Below are 27,040 nucleotides of genomic sequence, written 5' to 3'. Positions count from 1 at the left end.
CTTTAACCAGCTGCTGCAAAATGGCTCCTAGTTCAGCTCTGTTCCACCTACACTGCTGCAGAGGTGCCCTTCCAGAGGCCCCAAAACCTCCTCCTCCTTGTAGCTCAGTATTCCCGAGCTCCAGTCCCCGTCACTTTGACCTCTTACCTTCTTTGAAGTTATAATAGGTCTCCCGGCTCTTGGTCTCGCACCATTTCAGTTTGTAATCCTCCCTTTTGTTGTCATGGATACGCTGCCAGCCTTTGCTTCTGCAGTAGAGGCTCACCCTGTATGAGGAACAAAATAGAAACACTTCTAACGCAGTCGTAATTAGCTCAGAGTTCCTGAATTCCCTGCAATTGTCCCTAGAGGGCTGACTCAGCAACACCATCGAGCCCCAAGGTGGGAGGGATGGTGGGAAAACAGCTCCTCACCCCTCCCTGGGGTATTAGCACATACACGTGGAGGGTAGTACTGGGGCTTTTGAGGGGTGGTGGTGGTACAGCTCTTGTTCATGTCAGCTGATGAGCTCAGGTGGGGTTATTTCAGTTAGGAGAAGCAGGAAATAGTACTTGTGGAAGCCCTGTCTAATGTGAGGCTTGGCAAGAAATCTCTCTGCCGAAAACTTCAAATATGAGGGTGAAGAAAATGTGAGCTGAGTGCTTGGGCAGCCACCCAAGAGAAAGTCAGGTGCCACCCAGCTGATTAGCAGAGCACCCACGGTGGGCAGCATGTGTTTCTACTGGTGCTGCACATCCACCCATGCCTTGGTGCATATAACATAATTTATTCTGCACGTGAACAGAAAAAAAATTAGAGGGTGCATTAGAAGAGAAGAGAGCCATTACCACTGGGAAAATGTAATGTGATTGTAAACCCAATGTGCTGGTACTTGAAGAGTTAATTTGGAAAGTCCAGGGAACTGTAGCAAGGAGTGTGACAGGGCCCCAAAGTCTGTCTCTATTGTGCATCCAGTTCTGGTATCTACAACTCAAAAATGACATTGACAAATTGGGAATTTGCAAGAATGACTCAGGGTTGGGGTGTATGGGTGTGTGTAAATGTCCTATTGTGAGAGTTTTAAGCAGCTCAATCTACTTAGCTCATCAAAGAGGACATGCACAGGAGATCTGTAGGCTATGATCAAATATCTGCAGGGGAATAGATTTCTGATACCAGACAGTTCTTTAAGCTGGCAGAATAAGGTATAACAAAATACAGTTGAAGCAAGAGAAATTCAGACAAGAGAGAGACTTATCGTATAAACAGCATAATTGACCCTGGAAACAAACTGCAAAGTTGCAGGTTGGATTCTCCCTCACTGGCAGGACTGAAATGAAGATGGGATGTCTTCCTAAAAGACAAGCTGTAGCTAAATGGAAGTTAGGGGCTTACTCTGCACAGTAGTGAGGGTCTAAGGTCTGTGCTACACAGGAGGTCAATCGACATGACCATAACCCATGCTGGCTTTACAATCTCTGAACCTAATTACCCCGAGGGCTATGGAGGAGAATGACTTACAGGCCAGCCCCATTAGCTCCACCGATGTAAAAGAACGGCCCCGGTCCCCGAGGTTCCTCCCCATTCTTGTCCTTCGGTTCATCTACTTCAGGGGGTGTTTTCTTATTGGCTGTATTCCCTTTGGACTTTGCTTCATCCACCAGTGCCCCATCAGATAGCCTGGAAGCAGCTGCAAGAATTAGAAAGAGGGAGACTTGAGCCAGGTTAGTAGGGGGTCTTTGCTATCAAAAGCACCCGCGCCGCAGAAGCTAGAAATGGAAAAGCACATGAACTATTCGATCACCTAGGGTGGGCAATGGGCAGTCCAGAGCATGGTCCCTATGGGAAGGAGGGATCCAATATGAAACCAGTGGCAGAGATTTGGGGTCAGAGTTCCCTTTAATTCTGTCCATCCATGGGTAGAATCAATTTTGTTACGTGCACCAAGGCATGTGCAGAAGTGCACCACCACCAGAAACACATGCTGACAGCTGTGGGTGGCTGTGGGAGCTCTGATAACCAGCTGAGGAGCACCTGAATTTCTTCTGGGCAGCTGCCCAAGTACTCAATTTACAGGGAACATTGTGGGTGACAACAGTGTGGTGATTTACAGAAAAGACTTCTCCTATGGTTTAATGGTTAAAGACATCAGCTGAGACTCAGGAATGCTGAATTCAACTCCTGGCTTTGAGAGTCCCTATTTGATCTTGGGCAAGTCATGTTGCCGGTTTGTTCCTCAGTTTCCAATCTATCAGATAGGAAATGGCACCTCCCTAGTTTAGTCAGTATTGCCAGAAAACTGCCTGTAAAGGTCCTGGGCACGACAGATACGGTGGCCATAACAAACACCTATTAATGAATTATTCATATCAGAAATGCAGGACCATAGAGTTGGCAGGAGCTGTGCACAGGTTGGGGGCACAGAATAAGCCGCTATGTTACCCCATTGACCCTAGCGAGGCTTTGAAGTGGATGATTGTGTGTCCACCTGATGCCTGTAGAATTTCACCAGGCATGCAGAAAGCAACAGCTCCATGGCCCCATTCTCAGTGACAGGCAGCCAGGAAATGGAACAGCACAAATGAATTGTGGTGGCTCGACCGTAGGAGTTGCGTGGGTGGGAATAAGAAACACTCAGCTGGGTTTAGGCTGGTAACTAATCAGGTCAGGGCTTGCCATGGTTCTGCCCCTTATTCTCAGATTCTCAGGCTCAGATGCTGACGAAGTGGCCGGGGAAATGATGATGTTCAGAAAAAACCTAATGAGATCTGTCCAGTCTTCAAGGGCCGCAGTGTGATTTCCTGCAGAGAACGGCGAGGCTGGTCACTAGTGCCAGCCATCACTGGGCACAATTCTAACTTTTGGCCCATGTGGGAAGAACAGGCTTGTAGGTGAAGCACTAGAGTAGGACTCAGGAGGTCCTGTTCTTGCTTCTGCCACAGATTTTGTGTGTGACCCTGCATAAGTCATTTATTCTCTCTGTGCCTCAGTGCCCCTCCTGTACAATGGAGATCATGATGTTTGTCACCTCCATTGTGTCATTCTAGACAGTAGGGCAGGGGGAAGCAATAAAAAAGTGCTAGTCCCTGGGAGGCCCCTGCCACTATATTCACCTGTGACTCCACAAGTATAAGATGACAGCAGCTCTTCTTGGGCACAGCAGAAAGCAGCATCCTGGTCTGCACCGCTTCCTGCTGTTTCCATTGGCTGTGTAGAGTGATCCATGGCCACCGAGAGCTGTAATCGTCCCATGCCTACAGAGGCGCAAGTAAATATAAAGGTAGGGCCCAGGTCTGGCCCATTGGCTGGTATTTGCCCATCTCTGCCACATGGTCTTTGTAACTGGGACTGTGTCTTATTAGGTGTCTGTACAGCACTTAGGGGAATGAGGTCTTGATTTCAGCAGAGGCCTCTACATGCTATGATAGTACCAATTGGTAATAATAGTCTATGGTGAGCCATTGTATTGAATAATTAGGAAATGCTGCGAAACAATACCCTGTCATTTCAACTACTGTTGGAAAGACTGACAGTTATTTCTCCGTACAGACCAGATGCAGACCCTTGATGCCATGACAGCCTCCAAAACTGCCCATTGTTTTAGACCCCCTGCTGCCAGACAACATAACAAATGCAAAGCCGTCTGTTGCTGTGAGAACTTGGAGTCTCTTAGCATTATTCATACAGCACCTGATCCCATCAAGGAGGATTTTGATATTGATTTCAGTAGGACCGAGAGCACAGTGATGTGTATTCCTCTGTGTATTGAAGGAATGCTTTTCCACTAGAATAAAGCCATGTAACTCCATTCATTTGTACCAGCTGAAGGTCTGATTCTAACAGGGTATAACATTAAAACAATTGCAACCTGAATCAAACCGTACATAAAAGTACTGTGCCACTCAGAAGGTCTTCAGACTTAATACAAATAAATTGTCTAAATTGTCTAAAGATGAGAATCTAAATAAAACCATAAATTTAGACAAAATCCTTTCCCTTTCTCAGAAATTCGAGGTAGGATAGAACCCAGTTTTCAAATGCAGACACCTGCATTTGGATGATCACATCAGCAATTAATCAAGTAAATGACCATTTACTATACCCTGGAATTAATTTGTCTCTCGGTGTGGGGTGCCCGATGTTTGAAAATTGGATCCATCTCGAAAGTACTTTTAAAAATCATTTGGATAGAAACTTGGAATTGTTATTCTTTTCCTCTTGTTATAAAAATCTGCGAGAGCAGAGAATTTCAAAAAATACATCCCTGCAGTTATTATTTGGAAATGTTAAGACACTGAATTTCACACCTTGTAAACTGCACTCAGATACTCTGCTCATGGGCCTCTTGCACATGCATGGAAAAATCTCACCATTTATCATTATTACTCTGCTATCGAATAAGCCTAAAGAAAGAGCAGAAGGAGGGAAAGGGAAGTGCTGCCTACTGCATTTGTTCTTAACGCCCATGATTTTCAGCAGCTCCTTTTCCAATATGCACTTGACCTTGCTGCTTCCTAAATATGTGCAATCTGTGAATGAAGAAGACAGGGATGAACCCTTTAATGCTAATCCATCATTAGGAGGGTAAATTACACCTGGTATCTTCCAGGGAGATTAGTCCCATAATTCAGATTAGGATATAGATTAGAATTTCCCTGACATCCCAGAGTGCTCAGATCGCGTGGATGATAATTTTTGGGGGAGGGAGAACTTCACAAATTTCGGTGAAATTACAGAGGCCAGCTCTCAGCCCCTAGAAGGGGTGGGCCTCAGGTGGGGATGGAGGCTAGAGAAAAAGTGTGAGGGAGAGAGAGCTGGATCCTGGAGAAGTCTTAGAAACAGGGCAGTACCTCTTTAAGAAGGATTCCTCTCAGTCACCATTCACACCTCAGACAGGAGCAGCTCTCCTGTGTGTCCCTGTCCCCGGTCCCTGCTCTGCAGAGATGGAGCCCAGGGGTTGGGGGAGACCAGGGATGTATTTTTTGAAATTCTCTGCTCTCGCAGATTTTTATAACAAGAGTTAAAAAAATAACTCCAAGTTTCTATCCAAATGATTTTTAAAAGTCCTTTTGAGATGGATCCAATTTTCAAACATTGGGCACCCCACACTGAGAGACAAATTAATTCCAGGGTATAGTAAATGGGCATTTACTTGATTAATTGCTGATGTGATCATCGAAATCCAGGCACCTGCATTTGAAAACTGGGTTCTATCCTGACTTCAGAATTCCCCTCCCTCTGCTCCCACTTCTACCCAACTAGTACTGTTTGGATGCTGGGAAGTGGACAGGCCTCGCTAAGACCCCACCCCCAGTCTAGTGGCAGGGCTACTGGACCCAGGAACCATCCACACAACTAGTAGGGGGGTCCTGGGAGCAGCTCAGCTGCAGAATGGAGCAAGGTCCGGGGAGGGGCAGCGGAATACACACTACAGCACATTCTTCTGATCAGCTGAGCAGGCCACATAGAAATGCTGGCAAGTCCAGATCTGGCCCATGGGCCATTAACAGCACCCACTTGCTCCTGCTGTGGCCGTGAGTGACTCGGTGCAGAAAGGGGAGTTGGTCAGAGACAGCCAGGGAAATCAAGCAAGAGCTGTAGCCAGAGACAATACAATGGAATGGCCTGGAGAGAGGGCGGGTCCTGGCACAGCTGTGGCCCAGAAACAAAGGCTGCAATTAGTCTATCTCCTTACTTGACTGAATGGCATTTACAAGAGCAAGGAATGATTAGTGCGATGAAGATTTTCAGAATTAAATCCACTGGAGGTTTCACCCATGTCCAGACTGAACAAAACCTGAGTAAAGGGCATGGGATTAGCATTAGGACTCTTTCCTTCTCAGTGATGGCAGGGGTGCACACGGCACTTAGTGGGCACTGCAAACACCTCCACATGCTGCTGTCGTCAAAGAACCTGGGAGATCACAAAGTGAATTTCTGCCCATGTTAAACCAAACTCTTGCCTCCAGAGGCGGAAGATCTAAGTGCCCCGCCCAGCCCTGGGTTCAGACTGTTTGTTTCTTGGTGACTAGACGTCTCCTGACACGTTAAATATATTCGTTTGGAAGATTTGCCATGTTTCAGATGGAGACAGTTTATGCGAGAAGCCTTATTATAGAAGCAAGAGGCTGTGCCTTGACCTCTCCCCCCCACCCATTGCTCCCCGTTCATTCTTCCAGCAACATCTATTATTGTACACTTTACAGAACATGCAGGACTTAATTCTGCGATGGTGCAGAGCCCACATGCTCACCAAAAGAAGCCTGTGTGCAGTGCAGAGACGAGGCGATGAGTTGTTCACCTGAGTCCTGACACCCTAAAAAAATAATCCACGCAGAGGCCAATATTTGCCTCCATTCCTCTGTGACAAGTCATGTGAGGCACTTGATGAGCCTGTTTCTGCCGAGATCCTCTTGCCCCCTCAGCAGCTTCTATGTCCCTCACCCCTGGTATGTGGCTGGTTCTGTTCTGTGTTGAGCCAACAAAGCTATGGGTTGTTACAGCTTCCAGCTGCGGCACCTTGACCCTTTAGCCCAAGCCTTGGCTTTTGAAATCCCAGGTGTGTTGGCCCAGAGGACAGCCATTGCTAGAGTCCTACAAACCCTCACACATCCACTTCATACCCACGGGTATCTGCTTCCATGGATGTGGATGCAAATATCTGTGGCTCGTTTTAGTGGATGCAGCTACAATTTTGTAACCACGGAGGGCTCTAGCCATCACACTGCTTCTGCTGTACCAAGTATCAGAGGGGTAGCCGTGTTAGTCTGGATCTGTAACAGCAACAAAGGGTCCTGTGGCACCTTATAGACTAACAGAAAAGTTTTGAGCATGAGCTGTCGTGAGCACAGACTCACTTCATCAGATGCTTGTCTGCTGTACCAGTTATTTCAGTTCGTCTCAGCAGGGGTTTGTCCATAGGGCTTTGTGTGAGTGTGTAAAATACATCCTTTGCTGCTACTCCTTTTTTCTCACAGGAAGATTTTGTGGCTACTGGCTGGGAGCTTCTCCTTTGTGTGCTGGAGAAGCAGTTAGACTATGGAAATTAAGAGCTGGGGTCCACTCAAGATCATCATCATCCTAGGAAGGATTTTGAATCTTATACCCCTCCTCTCTACAAAAGAACCTGCCTCAGCTGTATTACTGCAGAAACACAAGGATGAATCAAGCCCTTTGGAAAAACGAGAAGTCCTGTGGCACCTTATAGACTAACAGGTATTTTGGAGCATACGCTTTCATGGGCAAAATCCCACTTAGTCAGATGCGTGTGAGCCCTCTGCATTTCACCTGCACAGCACTTGTCACATTATATTCTACAAACACGTGCATTCTGTCTCTCCTACCTGAAAAGTATAGGGGCCTTTTGATTGTTAAGATGTGTGGTAAGCATGGCCATTTTCTCTTACAGACGTTTTTTGTTAAGGTAATAGATGGAGCATCTGCATCTTGCCCTGAAGCCATAACATCTAAAAGTTGGGCTCAGTGATCATAATGTTAATGTGATGTCATCTGCGATGCTGATATAGGCCAATTGCCTGCCTGTGGTCTGAAGAAGATAGATGGGGAGGGATAGTTAGGTGCACAGTAACCCTGAAAGGTGGTTCTTCACATTTCCAGAGCTCTAATTACAGAGTTGGATTTCTAAGGTGTGGCCTCTGTACAGATTATGTACCAGTATAAATATGCTACTAAGGAGCCGTGATATTTAACCAACATAGTTATACTAGTATAACCCCAAGTGTGAAATCAGTTATTCTTGTATAAAGGTGATGTATACCAATATAGCTTCTTTCCATTCCAGCCAGGGAATAAGCAATCACTGTGGGAACATCTGTATACTGATATACTTGTGGGTCTGTGGGGATGTTTGTACAACTTCAACAATCACAATACATTAACATGATGCAGCATTTGTGTGCAGCCCTAACAAAGCAGAAACCCCCAAAGCCACATTACCCTATTGTCACTTTCAACAACGATGACAAAGCAATCATCCAACCAGAATGTGAACTAGCAACTTTTCAGTGGACAATTTCTATCTGATTAACTTTCACCTTGTCTAAATGCATGGCCCAAAAATGGTTAGCATGAGAAGCAATTACATGAGAAGTGATTAATAGATTCAAGGGAATTCATTGGCTTAGAACTTGGATCCTTCCATCTCTGGGGAGGCTGGTTTGGATGTTGACAAGGCGTATGACACCCAAAGGCCTTCTCCAGTGGTGCTCTAGGTAAAAAAACTTTATGTGAAAAAATTTAGTGGTCTGTGCCCAGGACCATCCCCTGTGTCTGGCTGTCCCCGTTATAAAAAAGCCACCACTGCATTAGTCCCTCTTATCTGCTGTCTCATCAGACAAGACCATGGAGTGAATGGGCCATGGAGACTGAACATCATATGAGCAACCAAGGCAGTATCAATATAGAGAACTGCAAAATTCAGCTTTGGATCTGGACTTAAAGAATGATACAGGGTGTTAGGATCTGAGGTTTCTGAAGAGTTTGGGACCAGTTATAAAGCTACACTCCAGATTCAGAGTGGAATTTTCCCAGAATTTGTATATCATCACTAACCACCAGTGAACATAAGAACAGCCACACTGGGGTCAGACCAAGGTCTATCTAACCCAGTGTCCTATCTTCCTACAGTGGTCAATGCCGTGTGCCCCACAGGAAATGAACAGAAGTAGTAATCATCAATCAATCCTTCCTGTCATTCATTTCCAGCTTCTGGCAAAAAGGTTTTATTCTGTCTGTCCAAAACCTGCACTGGACACGCAGATCCTGTTTATTTTCACTATCTAAAGAGCATCCGGGTCTTACTGCTTTCACTGAAACTGGCTCCCCCTGCCCATCGATGCTAGGGGTGCTACCACAGCTGGTGGCTTGAAGTGGTTTCCATCATATGTGGACTTTAGAGTTTGATTCCGTGGCTCTCCGCACCCTGACTATACAAACTGCACACCCGTGTATGTACCTCTCATCAGACCCAAACTCCTTTTCACTGAGTTTCAAAAAGTTGAGACCCTTACTCCATCCACAGTCTAGAATCCAGGTGTCAGCTCATCCTCCCTGCTCTCTTCTTGCCGCCAGTGAAACGAAAACATAGCCCATAAAACATAAAAGGCTTGAGTGATAGAGGAGCTCTGAGTTTGCCACTCTCTTCACTTCTGTTGCAGTCGTGTGCTCGCTGCCTTTGAAAAGCAGATCCAAAAAGCTTGAATAAAGAATGAAGAATAAAAACCCAAAGAGATTCTCTCAGATCATTTATTTGAAAGCTGCCACTTGAAAGCCTTTCTGCAGCCTGCAGTTACATAATCTGTCTATGAATAACTCCCTCAGCTATCTACATCAGTCACACATGGCCTAGAAACTGAGAATTAGGTTAAATGCCAGGGGTATAATGAATTGACAGTGGGGGGACTCGTCAGTGTGTTGTTCCATAAAGAGTTTCACAGCTTAATAGTGAGAGAAATTGTGTTGGGGAAAAGGACCGAGTGTGTTTACAAGATAGACGATAATTACTGTGACTCCAGCTGCAATCACACAATATCACCTTATAATAGAACTTGTGATATCTGATGCCTTGATGATGCTAATCTGTTAGGGGGAAACCAATGGGAATTTTGCTGTTGACTTCCCTGGGGCCCAGATTTCACCCTTTGAGAGTTAGCCACACTTTTACCTCTGTGTTTTAAAGTGTCACTTTACAAAAAGGTCTCTAGTGAATATGCTTTCACCATGGATAGAATACATTGTCCTGGGCTAAAGGGAGACAGAGAGAGAGAGATCACAGCACATAGTCAACTTGTGAAACTCTTCCCCAGAGGACAATGTGAAGGCCAAAAACGTCATGAGGTTAAAAAATGAGATAAGTTCATGGAGAATAGGTGTATCAGTGGCTGTTAGCCAAGATGGTGAGGGTTGCAACCACATGCTCTGGGTGCCCCTAGCCTTTAAATGACAGAAGCTGAGAGTGGGTTATAGGGGATGGATCACTCAGTGATTGCCCTGGTCTGGTCATTCCCTCTGAAATCTGACACAGGATGCTGGGATACACAGACCATTGTTCTGATGCAGTATTGCTGTTCTTATGTTCTTATAAACCCCCATGAGGACCTACTGCTCATAAACTCTTCTCCAAAATACTCCATGTTCTCCTCTCTGAATGGTATTTTATGACTTTTTTTCTTGCTGGGTTGCCTCCTTCTTGCCAAAAGTTCTGCAATTCACCCTCACTCCTTGCATTTGACAAGAGAACTTGTGCTGCCTCCCTCACCCCCAAGATGTTAATAGCAAAATTTTGGTTATCCTAATAATACACTGCTGTTTTGTTGCATCTTTTATCTGGCCTCCCCCCATCACTTGCTAGGCAATAATTAATTCAACCTCACATCCCCTCTGGGTGGGGGAGGGAAGAATTGTTCCTAATTCACAGCTAAAGACACAGGTTGAGAGAGTCCCAGGCTACATAGTGTCATGAGCAAAGCCAGGCACAGAGCCCTGATTCATGTTTTCCTAAGCTACGGTTACATGGCAACAATCTATCGACAGAAGTCACTGTGGGAAGAGATTTTCCGACAAAACTTCTGTCGACAGAGTGTAGCCACACACAAAGGCCAATCAGAAAAGCACTCAGCTCTGTGGATAGAGCAGTCGGACTGCCCAAACGCGACAAAACAGGCACCCAGAAGCACAGCAGACAGGACACCCTATCTGTTGAGAGAAGGCCACCCCAGAGCATCCATACAGAACCTGTCAACAAAAGGCACTCTTCTTCATCTGGGAGAGGCAGAAGGTTGCCAGCGGAAGCACCAACTTTTGTCGACATACTGTCAACAAAACGTAGTTTGTGTGTGGACTTTCCACCAGTTTTGTTGGCAAAACTTGCTCGTGTGGCTTTAGCCCTAGTCTATCGATTATATCAGAGGTACCTCTAGCTGCATAAACAGGGTTTGATGCTGAATTGGTACTTTTGGCCCCTTCAGCTCTGTTTCACATGGTTTGGAACTGGAGCACGTTGATCTCATATACCGTCAGTCTGTTGAACCAAGTCATTATCATCCACTAACAATGTAGCATGCGTGTGTGGGAGGGAAAGGATGCAGGGGAGCTTAGGTATTTGCTAGCAGTTAAAATACAGTGGCTGGAAGATGCTGCTCACCCATGTAGGATTCCCTCATGTATTTGATACAGATCGGCCCTCCCTGGTCTGGCGCCCTTAGGATCTGAACAAACCCATATGAGGGGAGGGGCCCCCTGTCATTGGCTCCCCATGCCACCACCACTCACCTAAGCTCCTCTGCATCCTTCCCTCCCTTTCCCCTTTCATGCACATGTACCAAATAGTTAGTGGATGATGTAATGACATTTCAATAGACTGGTATGTAAGACCAAGGTGCCCCAGTGCATGATACCAGCAGAGTCACAGTCCCATGTCAAACAGCTGAAGGGCCAGAGGTACCAATTCAGCATCAAACCCTGTTTATGGAGCTAGACAGGGAAGCCATGATGTAATGGACAGACTTGGAGAGCGTGAATCAGGGCTCTGTGCCTGGCTTTGCTAATGATTCACTATCTAGGCTGCGATAAAACATCTCTCTCGACCTGTTTCCTTATCTGTGAAATAGGAGCAATACTTCCCTCCCTCACCCAGAGGGGATGTGAGGTTGAACTACCTAATGCCTACCAAGTGATGGGGGCTTTTCAAATAAAAGGTGCAATAAAATAGCAGCCCCAGCCAGGCCGCTAGCCTGCATGTCGGCTCTGAACCCAGTGTTGCTGGACACTGGCTCTCAAGCCACTGGGCTCTTGCCCAGCCCCAGGGTTCTCTGATCCAGCTGGACCAGATATTCCTGGTTTAGGGAGGTACAGCCTGTACTTGTGAAAGTTACTGAGATTCCATGTCTTTTGGATTCTCTGCCCGGTGAGCATTCTATGTCTTGGTGGCTCTGTCATCCCAGCCTACTTGTCTCCCTTTTGTCCACCTACAGCCCCCTGTGGAATGGTGAGAAAGTCACCCCATACCGATAGCTCCTTCATCCTCTTTTTTAATCTCTCTTTTACCACGGCTGCATCAGACCAGCACAACTCTGCACACTGGTGCATAGTTATCTCGTGATGTCCTCTACCTTCTTGCTTCCTTTTCATCACCCATCTGTCACTCATTTGTATGCTGCAACCCCATTGGTTGAAATAAGCCAGCAAGTTGAGAGGTTATTACATTTACAGCAATTTTTCCACTGAACGTTCGGAGTGACCTTTGAGATTCTGTGACTCACAAAATTTCTGGGTCGTGAAATGGACCAAAGTAAAAAGGGAAAAGGCCCAGGAAGAAGTTTTTATCACACACAGGCAATTCTAATCTTCAGAAAAATACAAATCAATGTACGTGCAAATTTATTTTGAGTAAGGGATCCCAAGCATACCTCTACCTATTCTTGCAATACCAAGTGGAACATGGATACCCACCACTGAACCTGCCAAATCAGCATTATTTGGCTACAAAGTTGTCGATGATAGGTATGACAGTATAATTCAATACTGAAACAGTGGCTAAAGAATGGCAACAATTTCACACAAATAACATTTCACATGATCAATCAATCACATTATAAAGCATTTTTAAATGGAAGAAGAGACAGTTTTGTGAAAAATAGAGACTATTGAAACTTCCAATTACCAAGCCAGCTACAAAGATTTCAGCCAATCCCAGGCTGTGAGTCAGTGGACATGGCTTCTGTTTTTGATGAAGCATGAGGGGACGGGGAGTTATCTACACTGTGTCCTTCCAAATTATTTCTGATGATTCCGGAGGCCAAAGATCATGTGCTTCTATACAACACGAGAATTGATGCAGTCTATGGGTCTGATTCAACTCCTGCTGAAGTCAATGGAAAAACTCCAGTTGACATTAAAGGAAATTGGATAAAACTCTGAGTGACTGGCACTTCCTGAAATGCATCCTTATCCGGGATGGGTAAACACATTTGCCAAATTTCAAACTCCCTTGGTCATGGTACATTGGAAAGTTCAACTTGATCTCAGAGGTTCATGTTTGGCTATGAAGAAAGGAGCAAAAGGAAGAAAGAGAAGAACATCCGCTGGGAAAATGTGACGCTAGGTAGAACTTAGAATTGGGCAGAGTAAAAATGAAATTCAGAGGGACAGATTCTAGTTGAGGGCACGTTAGGGCAGAACCACTGTAGCCAAACAAATTAGATAAATTTACTCCACCCAGAATCTAGCCTAGATAGCACAAAAGCAAAGGAGCAGCAGGCCATACTTCCAGCCTCTTGCAAGCCACAAGCCAAACTCCCAGGTTGTGGCCACACTTGGCCAAAACTTCGAAATGGCCATGCTAATGGCCAAATCAAAGAATACTAATGAAGGTCTGAAATGAATATTCAGTGCCTCATTAGCATGCTGCCAGCCACGGCGCTTTGAAAGTGCTGCTTTCGAATGCGCGTGGCTTGGCTACACGGGGCTCCTTTTCGAAAGGACCCCACGAGAGGGATAAGGGCATTTTGAAATGCACAGGGTCCTTTCGAAAAGGACCCTCATATAGCTGAGCCGCGTGCATTTGAGAGCAGCACATTCAAGGCGCTGTGGGCGGCAGCATGCTAATGAGGCACTGAATATTCATTTCAGACCTTCATTAGTATTCTTTGATTTGGCCATTAGCATGGACATTTCAAAGTTTTAGCCAGGTGTGGCCACAGCCCTATTGCCATAAGTGAAGGGAGGATGGAGCCCAAAGTGAAAAATGGAGAAGGAAGCAATCAAGCTCCGTAAACCCTCGATTCTCTATTGGACTGTTCTTCTGTGCTCTCTTTTCTATCGTGTTTATGGTTTAGGGTGAAATCCTAGCTCCAATAAACTCAATGGCAGTTTGACTTTGACTTTTATGGGGCCAAGATTTCATGTACTGAGATATTTTATAAATATTTACATGCTTTATAATGGGCTTGTCACAAACTCCTCCTAAAAGTTCAAGTGCAGTCCACAATACATTGTGTTGAGGGTTATTTTATTTATTAAATAAAATCAATATTTTATTATTGATTCCCTGCCACCTTCACCCTCTTAGCAAAACATGTAAATTCCACAATTTAAGGGAAGTTGAGTGTGGAGTTGGAATTCTCGATTTTATTTACTTTTTTGTATGGCTGTTTTATACAGTGCCTGGGACCCTGCCCCAGGACTGGGATTATGGTGATTGTACAGAACATGTTTCCTGGCTTTCTGTCTAAAACTTTCTTCTCGGTCTCCCCCTTTTAAAACAAATTAAAGGTTTTTTAAAAAATACAAATATGTAATTACAAAACACCTCATAATACAAAAATACTGCAAAACGACTGCAGAACACTCTCTAAATTTAGACACCCCTAATATGTGAATTGTCTTCTTTAGTGAAGCAAACATATTGTTGCCAAAGGGGATTAAATTTAGTCCTACAATGAATTCTATGAAACTCATATGACATCATCTCTAGCACCCACGCTCTGATGCCATGGACATCTATAGGTATCAACAATGGAGTGGGATGCAGGGTAGGAGGGAAGGGAACCTGTCTCCTCCTGTTTTTATTATTTTCAGCTAATAAAACCAAATTCTGGGATATGAGCATAGAACAACTGTAAGGTTACAGCTCAGTCAGGGACAATCGAGGCTTAGGAGTGGGTGGCAGGAGTGGCCCTCCTTCATCTCAGTGGGCTGCAAGATTGTTGTAACCAAGACCATCTCCTGGGATAGGGTAGTTTTGCTGCCTGCGCTTGCATGTCTAGAATTTGCAGGAAGTGCTGATTGTACCACAGCAGCACTTGGATTGGATGCAGAGGGAGAGCCTGGCTCTCGCAATGTTGTGTGCAACCAGCACCCCGCCTCACTTCCTGTGCCATTCAGTGTGTGTCACTTCAGTAATACTGGTAAGGAAAAGAACTATGTGGATGAGAACCAGCCAAATCTGGCAACCCTGGGCATGGGCAATGGGAAACAAAATGTCTGGCAAGCCACACATAGAACTCAATGGGCCGCATGCTGCCCTTGTGCTGCAGGTTCTCATTCCTTCTTGTTACTAAGCCTGTCCTGATGGCTGTCTATCTCTATAGCCTATGTGGATGTTACCATACCTCTCCCTTAGAAGCCTCATGCTCCTTTGCTAACAGTGAAGGGAAGATTTCATTACACCAGTGTGTAATCTATTCGGCACTAGTGAGGCCACAGCTGGAATATTGTGCCCAGTTTTGAGCCCCCCATTAGGAAAAGGATGTAGATTTGCTGGAGCAGGTTCAGCAGAGGGCAACAAAAATTATTAAGGGGCTTGAGCACAAGACCTATGAGGAGAGGCTGAGGGATTTGGGCTTGTTTAGGTTACAGACGAGAGACTAAGGGCTGATTTAATAGCAGCCTTCAACTTCCTGAAGGGGAGCGCTAAAGAGGAGGGTGAGAAACTGTTCTCGGTCGTGTCAGAAGACAGAACAAGGAGTAATGGTCTGAAGTTGAAGAGGGAGAGGAGTAGGTTGGATATTAGGAAAAAGTACTTCATCAGGAGGATGGTGAAGCACTGGAATGCGTTGCCTAGAGAGGTGGGGGAGTCTCCATCCCTCGAGGTTTTTAAGTCCCGGCTTGACAAGGTCGTGGCCGGGATGACTTAGCGGGGGTTGGTCCTGCTTGAAGCAGGGGGCTGGACGAGATGACCTCCTGAGGTCCCTTCCAGCCCTGTGATTCTGTGATTCTGTGAAAATATGATCCAAAATCCTGAAATCAAAGAAGGACTAAAATGCGCAGTGACAGGGGACTATGATCACCAGACAATTTTATCAGAGGCGCCCTATGTGGATAAAAAACGTACATCCACAGATGCAAATTGGTGTCCGTGGAGCTGCAAAGCTCTACCAGGAAATGCAACAGCCTGGAAGGCTGCCACGCTCAGAAGCCAGCACCACACACTGGCAACGTTCCCGGCCTGCCCACCGGCAGGAGCACTGGCAGCTGTCCTGGGTCGCAGGAACAGATTAAGCACAGCGGGGGCCAAGGGACAGCATAGTCACAAGCTCCCCCACAATATATTAAAATATCAATGGATTTATGCTTTAAAATCTATTCGTTCTTATTATTCCTCATGCTGCATCATAAAATGACACTGAAATTTATTTTAAAATAAGAAGGACATGACACATTTCTTTCGTTCCATTAAATTGAATTGTTTAAACAAAACAGAGTTATAGAGTCTTGGGGTCCCTTCATGCCTGGGGGTAACCGTCCCCTTTGCCCTCATGTAAATCTGCCATGGCCTGGTCATGCTTATATAGTGGGAGGGGCTGGGGCAGTACCGCCTCACCAGAGGAGCTGTCAGCATGGTGCACTGACTCCTGGGAGCAGCAGGTACCCAGGCAGCTGCTTTTGTCACTGTGGTGGCTGGTAGAGCCCTGCCGCTCTGCAGGTATGATTTACGTCTGCAGACAGTCACATCTGCAGACACAGATTGAACTTCTCTAATCTGAAATTCTCTTGTCCGGCACCATCTGTAATCTGGAATGATTTTAGTTAGCTGGACAACTACTTATCATGGGTGTGGCCAAGTTTCTTGAAGTTCCATAAAGTTTGTTTACAGCCACCGATCCGGGCTCTGTGTTCTGTGCTGTTATTTAACTGTAATTTACCCCTAAATGTCTTCTAAGAACCCAGTAAACAGTGGAAGTGTTGGTCATATGCTAGATAATATTGACTTCCCATGGTTCAGCAAATTCTCTTGTCTGGCACCGGTCAGGGCCCAAGGGTGCCAAGCGAGAGCAGTTCAACCTATATAAGTTTTGTATCTGCGAAGGGCTCTACTTCTCTGCTCCTCGTGTCTGTAATGTATTTACCCTCCCAACCCCTCTGTGAGCTAGGGAGTGCGGTTATCCTCATTTTGCAACTGCAGGTCAGAGAGTTTAAAGGGACTTGCCCAAAGTCTTTAAGGAATGTTCTTCCTCATAGGTTAAATAGCATATCTAGCTTTATTACCATTTATCCCATACCCATCACCACCTATGTAGGGGAGCTCACCTGAGCAGCACAGGAGTGTGAAGCATGATTGGCAGCAGGCTGAGGGGATGCATTAATAGCAGGAGTGATACAGGGAGCTAAGCAGCAGTGCAGATGAGGAGAGGGAAATGATGTTCATCTCACAACACATCTGGTTTCACAGCTCATTAGCAGCGCCTTGTGGCATGAAAGCTGCTCCCTCCTCTCCAGTTTTATAGCACTGTTCCTGTCACAATTTGACACAGGGGTCTAAATATTTATAGGTCTAGTTTTAATATTCAGTTACTCACTCCTGCTCTCTCTAGAGCAGCTGGCTCTTTTGTCGTCTCCTCTCCTTGCCAGCGGTGCTAAGAAATGAACCAACTTTAAACAATCCCTGAGACATGAACTCATTGAGTAAACTGCAGCGATTGAAGTGTTGATAAGAGACTCTCCCATTCATCTGAACACGTACCTGCCTCTGTTTAATAGTGAGAGATTCCGTAATTATACAGAGCAGGAAGATCAAAGTGTCCCATCCCCCTGGTCTCTGGGTAAAGATTACACATGAACTTTCCTGCTCTTTGAATCTTTTGATGCATAATGTTTAAGAAGCATAAGTCCCTTTTACCTTTTATTTATTTGTGTGTTTTGCACTTCTGGATGGCTAATTATTAAAGAGGATAATTAAATAGCTCCTCCCATCTCTGCAGGTTATTAATTAAAAACACCCTCTACAGCACAGAAGCCAAATTGAGGTCTTGTTTTCCCCCATGCAATTTCACTAGAACCAAAATACCAAATGAATCTTCTGAATCGGGCCTTGCAAATCTTCATGGGCATCTCTCTGAGTGCACAGAATCCCAGATTTGTGTGTCTAAAATGGTAATCTTGCCTGCACTTACCACTTTGAACACACAGAATCCTGTCCAAAGTGAGTTTGGAATACACAAGCAAAAACTTACATACATTTTGTGTGCAGTTTAGGAGGCTTGAAAGAATCTACTCTGTCTTTTGAGATGATCTATACTAATATGTGCACATGAGAAACCAAGGCACGGAGGGGTCAACTAGACTAGAATTTGTGTCTCTTACTCCCCGGCAGTAGGACCTGATCAAGAGCCCACTGAAAGTCTGTGGAAAGACATCAATTAGCTTTAAGGGCAGGTCTACACTAGACCTGAAAGTGGATCCTATATACACAATTCCAGCTACAACAATTGCATAGTGGAATTGACTTATCTGGCCATTCTCACTGAGGGAGGTTGACAGGAGAGTTTCTCCCATCACCCTCACTTTCTCCTTGTGATAATGAGGAGTACAGGGTCAAGTGCTGAGCAGCGCTAGTTTGATTTCACGCATCCCCACTAGGTGTGCAAAATTGATCTCCTGGAAAGTGTAGCTGTACCCTCAGGCCCTTCATGTAATGGTTCGTCCCTTCCTTCTTCAAGCATTGGATCACTATGCTGATCCAAGAGCTATCAGGCAAACTTCTCTGAGATACACCTACAGGAAAATCACAGCTGAAAAGGTAAAACAAAAGCCCAGTTTTGGAGTCCTCTGCCTAACGCCAACTCCAAGATATAAAACAATGGGTTTCGAATAGGGCTAGTCATTTGCTCTCTCCAACCTGTCTCAAAGCTGGTAATATTCACTATTTGCTATGGAGATGTTGCCCTTCCCAGGGAGAACTACCAATGAAGTGTCCCCTTCCGGACATCCTGGCAGTGAGCAACGCCAGACAGCTGACGCACTGGGAAGACGTTACAAAGTCAGAGGTGAGCCAGTGCTCATGTTACACACCCCTTCTGTTGGTCCTTCATCCTGTTAGTTGTAGTAATGTAGACTCAGAGTCAGTGATGGGTTGAAGGACACTTGTCAACTAAGACTAAGAGAGCCTAGCAAGAGGTAACAGGGCCTAGTAATTAACTTCACCTGAGCACATTGTAAGATTCATCTCTGACTTTGGTTCATTGTCTCTACTGGGAATTGTAGTCACTCAGGGCGAGTGTCCACGGTAAGCTGAGCGGTTGGGTGGCCACCAAGGAGAGATTCAGGTGCTGCCCAGGTGACGAGCGTACATAACAGCCCACATACAGCCCATGCAGATCCGCACACACCTTGGTGTACATAACAAAAATGTGTTCTGCCCATGGATGGAAAAAAATAGAGGGAACACTGTTCAGGGCCAGATTTTTAAAGATTTTTAAGTGCTTGATAGGCTCTTCAAAAGTCCCAGGCGCCTAAAATTGTATCTGTCAGGATGAGGACCCTTCGTAAGCACCTCACAACAAATCATGGGCACATATATGATGCCGCCACTCAGGACTCTATGAAATTTATTATCAGAAGAAGCAAAAGGCACCAGCAATTGACACCACAGTGTCTGCTTTTTCTCCTTTCACGTGAAGGGCAGTCTAACAGATTGCTATCTAAATGCCCTCTCTTTGGAGTCCGAGCCAAAATTTACCTGAAATTCTCATTCACTTCATCTAAATTGTCTACGCATCTTTCGTAAAGATCAAAATATCATTGAAGCTTATCTCATTATTAAAATGCTTCCCTCTGAAATGAGCTAATATACATTTTTACTACCAGTGCCTCAATTTTGACAATGAAAACGCTGGAAGAGAATAGGGATTGTTGTTGTTATCACTGAAAATTTTGTGGCGCTTCAGCCAAATTGCCTATTAATGAAAAGATTTCTTTTTTTTTTCATCCAAACTTCCTGCTAATGGAAAGGTTATTTTTCTCTCCATGTTTCCAATTTGCGGCTTGAAAGCTTCATTTCAATTATTTTAACTTCACTAGATGTTTGCCTCTGACACTAAATTTTAACTCAATTTGTTATAAAAGGGGTAAGCCCATGTTTTCACATTGTGGTTAGTAAGATGTAACAATTGCATACAATACACTTACAACCAGATATGCTTACAGGTCAGATCTTTAGCTGATGTAAATTGCTGTAACTCCTTTGGTATTTATGCCAACTGAGGCTGTGCTGTGATCACTGGATACGGACATTTAAGAGCCAAGGCTCGAAGATTCACCTGTATCAGCTGATGATGATCCAACCAGCTGCTCATCTCCTCCTTTTGCCACTGATTTCGCCCCCTTTTTCCTCTTCCTAGTTGCTAACACCCCTTTGGCAATTAATTTGGAGTTTGAAGGGGCATTTTGTGCTATTGTGCCAGTATCCTGCGTGACCTGGAGAGGCTTCATATCTCTACTGTTCTCCTTTGCTTGGCTGACCTTAGATACAACTTTTGCCACAGTCTTTGGTTCTTGGGCTTCCTCACAACTTTTATCCTGACCCAAAGGTCCATCTGGAGGTGCTTGGTTACTGCTTTCCAAGCCTGGCTTAGTAAGGTCAGTCTCCATGGTGACTGGTGATTGTCCTCTGTTTTTATTGGCTTCTGTATCTAACTGCCTTTCTACTTCATCCTCTTTGGTAGCCTTAGACCCAGTCTTTGGGATGCCCAGTAAATCCACAGCAACCTTTTCGATGCTCTCACTCAATCTGGCTCTGCTCGTTATGTCTTGAGCCACATCTTGTGATCCAAGCACTGTCTCTTCGATTTTTAATTGCACCTCTCCTCCCTTTTCCATGCCACCTCTATCATCTTCTGCAAGCTCCTGTTGTACATTCTCAAGGCAGAACACAGTCTTTCTTCTGTGATGCTCTCTAACTGAAGCCCATTTATCTTCTGGGTAGTGGCTGTGAAGACACCAAATTAGACCTTTCATTTAGGCACTGACAGCACATATTCTTCAGGCAGGATAAAATTAGGGTATGCCTTCACTACCTGGAAGATTGACCTGGTCAGGATTGTTCTTCAAGGGTTCAATTTCATGTGCCTAGTGGGGGCCAGCAGCCAACCCTTGTACACCTCAATATTGCGAGGCATAAGAGAGGTTGACAGGAGAGTTTCTCCTGTCGACTTCCCTCTGTGAGGATGGCCAGGTAAGTCGATTGTAGATAAGCCAATTCTAGCTATGCAATTCCCGTAGCTGGAATTGTGTACCTACAATCGACTTTAAGGTCTAGTGTGGTATAGCGGGGCTGGATCTACTTTAAAGGGGCAGGTCGAATAAAGATACACAACTCCAGCTCTGTAGCTGGAGCTGACATACCTTACTATGAGTTCCTGCTCTGTCTTCACTGCAGGAGTTAAGCACCTCTCTTGCTCCTCATAAAGGGCAGGAGTAGTGGCACTGACAGGGGCACCCTGTGAGTTTGATTTAGCATGTCCTTACCAGGCACACTAAATTGAACTGTGGAAGATGGACCAAGGAAGAGTTGGTCTCCCCCGAGCGAAGATGTGTTTAGAGACACAGGTTTGTAACCAGTCTTTGAGAAGGAATGGGTTACCATTGAAGCAGCAAACAAAGAGCTTGTTTAAGAATAGGAAGCTTAATTCACAAGGCTTGAGGAGCTGAAATACTGAGTAGACCCAGAGGGAACCAGGGTGGGGGAGGCTTCCTAAGCCAGGGTAATAGATAATCCAAGATTAGCAAATGTTAGACAATTCCTCCAGGAAACCTATAAATGTCACAGCTAAATATACTGTGTAATCTCAATTGCAGAGGCAGGACCAATGGGAAATTACAGATGAGTATAGTGTTATGTGCTCCCATAGAGATTGAAAGACAATGCCGAGTTAATAAGGCCTCAAAACGCCTACCCAAAACTTGTTTCCTCTTAAAGGAAAGCTGTGATTTGTTGGAGTGAGTGGGCAGCAGAAGCAGCTGAATATAAGTTACCTCCATGGATTCACTCGGTGTTCTTGGCCTTATCACAGGGTTTGCTAGGGCCCCATCTCTCCCTTTATAAAAGGTGGGTAATAATCTTAGTCAGACAGGAACCAGAATTTTTGTTTCAATGTAACTTAGAAACAGCCATACTGGGTCAAACCAAAGGTCCATCTAACCCAGTATGCTGTCTTCTGACAGTGACCAATGCCAGGTGCCCTAGAGGAAATGAACAAAACAGGGAATCATCAAATAATCCATCCCGTCACCCATTCCCAGCTTCTGACAAAGAGAGGCTAGGGACACCATCCTTGCCCATCCTGGCTAATATTCCATTAATGGATCTATCCTCCATGCATTTATCTAATTCTTTTTTGAACCCTGTTATAGTCTTGGATTTCACAGCATCTTCTGGCAAGGAGTTCTACAGGTTGACTGTGTGCTGTGTGAAGAAATACTTCCTTTTGTTTGTTTTAAACTTGCTACCTATTAATTACATTTGGTGACCCTTAGTTCTGAGGAGTATGTTATGTTATGTTACGAGGAGTAAATAGTAAATGTTATGAGGAGTAAATAGTACTTCCTTATCTATCAGTCATGATTTTATAGACATCAGTCATATTCCCTGCCCCTTTGTCGTCTCTTTTCCAAGTTGAAAAGTCCCAGTGTTATTAGTGTCTCCTTATTTGGAAGCCATTCCATACCCCTAATAATTTTTGTTGTCCCTTTCTGAACTACTGGGAAGTTCTGTTATTTCGATAGTTGTTTTCACATTGAATTGGAATAAAAATGAATATTTTAGTAATCTCCCTTGAAATAAAATGTAAAATAAAATTCATGAGATGACAAGGTGAATTGAAGCATTTCATTTTGATAAAATCGGATTCTTTCACTCCCGTTTCATTTTTTTTAAAAGTGGACACACAAAGTCATAAAGTCAGCTCCCATAATAACACCCACCAATGTTTATTATTATTCTTTCACTAGTGGCTATTCAGTAGCAAATTTGAACCAAAACCCCAGACCTACACTGTCATGTAGTGTTCAAAATCAGAACCCAGACTTTGGGCCGAGAGCCTGTCTCTAAGCTAAAGTGCATTCTAATGGAATGAAACTTTGAAGAGACAGAAGGAAACTAGGTGGTATGTTTTCTTCTAGGGGTTTAACTTCATTTACTGTCATGGCCTCCTGGGAGTGAAATTGTCTTCACAAATGTCCCAAGAGGTCAGGGGAACCACTTGGAGAAATCTCCCTCTCTTATGCCTCGCAATATACCCTTAAATACTAGTATCAGAGAGGTCGCCATGTTAGTCTGTAGCTTCGAGAACAACAAGAAGTCTTATGGCACCTTATAGACTAACAGATATTTTGGAGCATAAGCTTTCGTGGGCAAAGACCTGCTTCATCAGATGAAGCGGGTCTTTGCCCACGAAAGCTTATGCTTCTTAAATACTACTCTCCCATCACTACCACTCTGGTAACGTAAAGGCTGAGGCCTTAAAGTAGGAGAAATTACATTTACATATTAAGGGGTATAAAGGAGACATGGTGTAAATGAGAATTTGATCTTGTTGGTCTAAGTTCAGCAATATATAAATCAATGGTTCTCTATAACAGGCACTAATAAGTACAATGAAAGTAGCTCTACGAAAAAGGTGATGCTACCATTGTACTCCAGCCAGCATTTACTTAGTGCCTTTTGTCCCAAAGGACTTCATGACACTTTACAAAAGGTGTATGTAAGGATCATGTTATGATACACAGCAGTTTGCAGCACTACACAACAATTTAAGCCAGGAAGGGAGGATGAGTACATTGTTAAAGCAGGCTGCTAAGCCTGAGAGCTCTGACACGGCCCAGTGAATAGGCTCAGAAACACTTTGCTACAGTGTGTTTTTGATCCATTCTGAGAACACTCACTGTGAACGTTAAAATACCGAAGACAGTTTCTAGTAGCGTCATCATTTGGTACTATTAATCTGCTACTGGCTGATTGAAAAGCCAGTCAGCGCACTGCAAGCCAGCGTACTTTGCTCTACTGTGATTTTAGAATTGCTCTAGCAGCAACTCCCTTTTTGCTTTGGTGCTTTCAAAATAAACAATCACACCTTAGAATGAAGTAACGTAATGGAAATTCTAACCTTTGCTCAGCAGACACTGAATGCCTTAGCAAAGCTTTTACTGCTCCCTGTTCTTCCTTCTGCTTGGAAAACTTGACTTCTAGCAGGGCCATAAAAAGAGCTTCTAAAGAAACCAAACCATCGCCTATGGAGCAGATTCACACTGCTGTAGAGTGTGGGTTGCTTATCTTACTGAATGGAGAAGGAAGTTGTGGCTCTGAAATCAAATCTGCCTTTGCTTTATACACATTGGTTCCAAAGAAGTTGTTTGGCAGGTTCACAAAACCCTCAGCACTATAAACAAGGCCTGGTCTCCTAGCAACAGCTGCCTAGCTACCATTGCTAATTGTGGAAGGGATTCCAGCCTTAACACGCAGCAGTGCAGCTTCTACAAGGGTGTGTGCTTTTAGATAAAGCTCTGCCTTGACAAGGGGTCACGGCAGGGCTGCTGTTTGAGTGGGTGCACATGTGTGCATCAGAGCGAGCGCATGTGACGGAGAGATAGGGAAACCAATTTGATGGTTGGCGCGTCTGCTGACTGGCTTGTTCCAACGCAGTCTTCCATGGTCATCTTCAAGCCTTTGAAAGGTTAGACTTCACCTCTGTTGACTGACACCATGCCTACTTTCAATGCCACTCAGAAGCAACCCGTAAAAGCTAATTCCTTCCCTTGCTCCTGCACAACCACTCACCCATTGCCTGATAAAAGTAGATTTTGAGTGGCTGCCCATGTGACTTTTGATCGTGGTGTTTCGGTCCTTCAAGTGCAGTTGCTGATCTTCCCGCTCAATGCTTCTGCTCTCCTGACTTTGTTAACACGTCTAGGTTGATACCTTTCAATATGTTGCAAAAGGTACTGTTCAAAACTGACAACATGAGCGTATTCTGATTATGTAACTGTATACTTAGGACAATTCGACCCTCTCTAGTCTGGCACACTCAAGTCCTGACCAGTGCCAAACCAGAGAATTAGCTGAACCATGACAGGTCAAAATTGCCTATCAGCATTGTCAATGCTTCTGCTTACGGGCTTTTAGAAGACATTTCAGGGCAAACAACAGCACAGAACACAGAGCCAGGACTGGTGGCTATAAGCAAACTTTATAGAACCATAGGAAGCTTGGCCAGACCCATGATAAGTGGACAATCTGGCTAACTAAAATGATGTTGACCACAGACGTTGCCAGACCAGAGTGCCAGATGAGAGAGGTTCAACCTGTACCTGCTTGTGTATGCAGTCATTAGACTTGCCTATGCATATCTGTATATGCATGCCCCTGTCATCAACTTGTAATAAACTGTCTCAAAATGTTTATCTGCAAATTAGAAGAATAATGTATATCACTGAAGTATTGTGGATTTATAACTTGTTTATAATGGAGGTGATTAGTGGTTCTTTGGCTCTTGGCTGGCTCTTTCTTCCCGTAAAACTAACAGGTAAAAGAACAAGGGTCAGATTACTGAGTGTGGGCACGGGGGTTTTAGGCCTTACTGTTGTGGCACCTTGCCACAGCACGGGTGCAGCTCACATCTGTAAAATTAGCCCAGTGTAAGGGCATCCTCCACTAAGCAGTGTAGTGGTGGGCCTAGACCACCTCAGTGCCTGCTGCTACTGTAGGGGCACGGCCAGTATGAAAAAAAAAGAGGGGGAGGCAGGACTTCCCTTGAATTCACTGATCCTAGCCTGCTGTATCGGCCAGTTGGGCTTTGTCAGCTGATGTCATGTATTGCCTTCTTCAGGCTGCTGACGTACTGGGGTTGGGGGGAGAGCTGGCCTGGCATGCGGCAGCTCCAGGGGTGGGGAAGTACAAACACCACCGTTACAGGCACATACATCTCCCCTGCACTATGTGCTCTTTGGACCTATCCAAGGATCTGATCTGCAGAGAGTTTTGGACGTTTGAAGTTCTGCTGTACAGCAGTGGCTTGTCCTTTGCAATTGAATGTGGGAGTTTTGCCTCAGTAAGGCAAATAAAATCTCAAGGATGATATTTGTATGTTGTCCTCAGCTGCTGTACATCTGCACATCTTCGCTGGAGCCAGTGGGGCTACACCAGCTGACACTCTCCAAGAATACTGTATGCTATAGTACAAGAAGAAGCATATAGTTCCTCTATCCTGGCTGCAATCATTGAAGACCAGAAGTAATGACTTTGCAAAATGCAATGAAACACTGATGAAATGAAAGATTGGTAGAAATTAAATGCTTCTTGGAGAAGATACTTCAGGGTGAGACATCAAAAAGAGGGCAATGCAATCTCTCTGCAATTTTCCATAATTATACCAGAGATGCCAGTGGAACAGCAGCTTTTTAGTTTATCAGTTGCTGCTTACAGGTCAGCACAAAACCCTGACTGATGAACATCATTCAAAAGCACTGGACCACAGTCTGAATTCAACAGACTTACTGTTGCTGCTGGCCTCCAGGATAGACTGGAATGACTTAAATAACAGAAGTAGCTTTTAGATGGGAGCCAATTCCCCACTTGGTGGGAAGCAGTGTTCCCAGTTAGCTGAGCACTTGGCCGGCCACCCAGGAGAGATCCATCTGATTAGCAGAGCACTCACAGTCCTGGTTATGGCTCTTGGTCCTTTATGTCTTTAATTTTGGCTATCAAAGGAAGAGATGGTACAACTCACTTGTGGCCTGATTCAACATACAAGGCAGAAAGAAGGAAATCCACCAGCAAGCCCCATCCATTGTTTCCCAAGAGGAAACTTTTTTTCTAGAAGGGGAGAGCAAAGTCAGTAAAAGCTGGAGTCCAGCCCAGACTCAATTCTAGCTCTGTCTTGGCCTTTCCTCCCTGAGCGAGGCAGTGCCGAGGCAGTGCCAAGCCAGTGTGAATATGCTAGCTTTTCTTCCAGGAGGTCACAGTAACCTTTAGAAATGTTCTTTGTATTTTCCCGTTCATGCTCAATGTGCCTGATTAGCTCCAATGCTTGGCTTGTACAGACCACACCAGAACCTTGTCCTTGCTTTACTTTCCACCTTCCCATTCATGACACATCTCATGGTCAAACCACCCACATTCTAATCCCAGAGTCCTATAAGAATAACACAGGGTGGGAGGATGGCAGAGCTGTAACCTGTGATACTAAAAATATGGCCAGTAGGAGCTACTCCTTCTCAAAAGCGATGCCTAATTGTTAAATCACAGGAGGGACTCCTGAGTTCTAACTTGAAA

General features: G+C 44.8%; 1 protein-coding gene across 2 annotated transcripts in view; it reads right to left on the bottom strand.

Moving 5' to 3' along the window:
• Positions 1-27,040, bottom strand: part of TTLL10 (tubulin tyrosine ligase like 10) — a 106,134-nt gene that overhangs the window by 30,139 nt on the left and 48,955 nt on the right. Inside the window, exons 1-4 of one of the 2 annotated variants that reach the window (XM_074975790.1) lie at positions 23,877-24,011; positions 20,034-20,701; positions 1,501-1,669; positions 148-266 (exon numbers count right to left, since the gene is read on the bottom strand). In XM_074975790.1, coding sequence (XP_074831891.1) covers positions 148-266; positions 1,501-1,669; positions 20,034-20,701; positions 23,877-23,968 — 1,048 coding nt within the window. In that variant the 5' untranslated portion in view covers positions 23,969-24,011. Of the gene's footprint in view, positions 1-147; positions 267-1,500; positions 1,670-20,033; positions 20,702-23,876; positions 24,012-27,040 lie in introns of those variants that run through there. The other variant, XM_074975791.1, reaches the window with a different exon arrangement.

This window comes from Carettochelys insculpta, chromosome 23, assembly GCF_033958435.1.
Source record: "Carettochelys insculpta isolate YL-2023 chromosome 23, ASM3395843v1, whole genome shotgun sequence".
Lineage (NCBI taxonomy): Eukaryota > Metazoa > Chordata > Testudines > Carettochelyidae > Carettochelys > Carettochelys insculpta.
The sequence above is the reverse complement of the archived record's forward strand: the minus strand, read 5'-3'. Positions and strand labels throughout refer to the sequence as shown.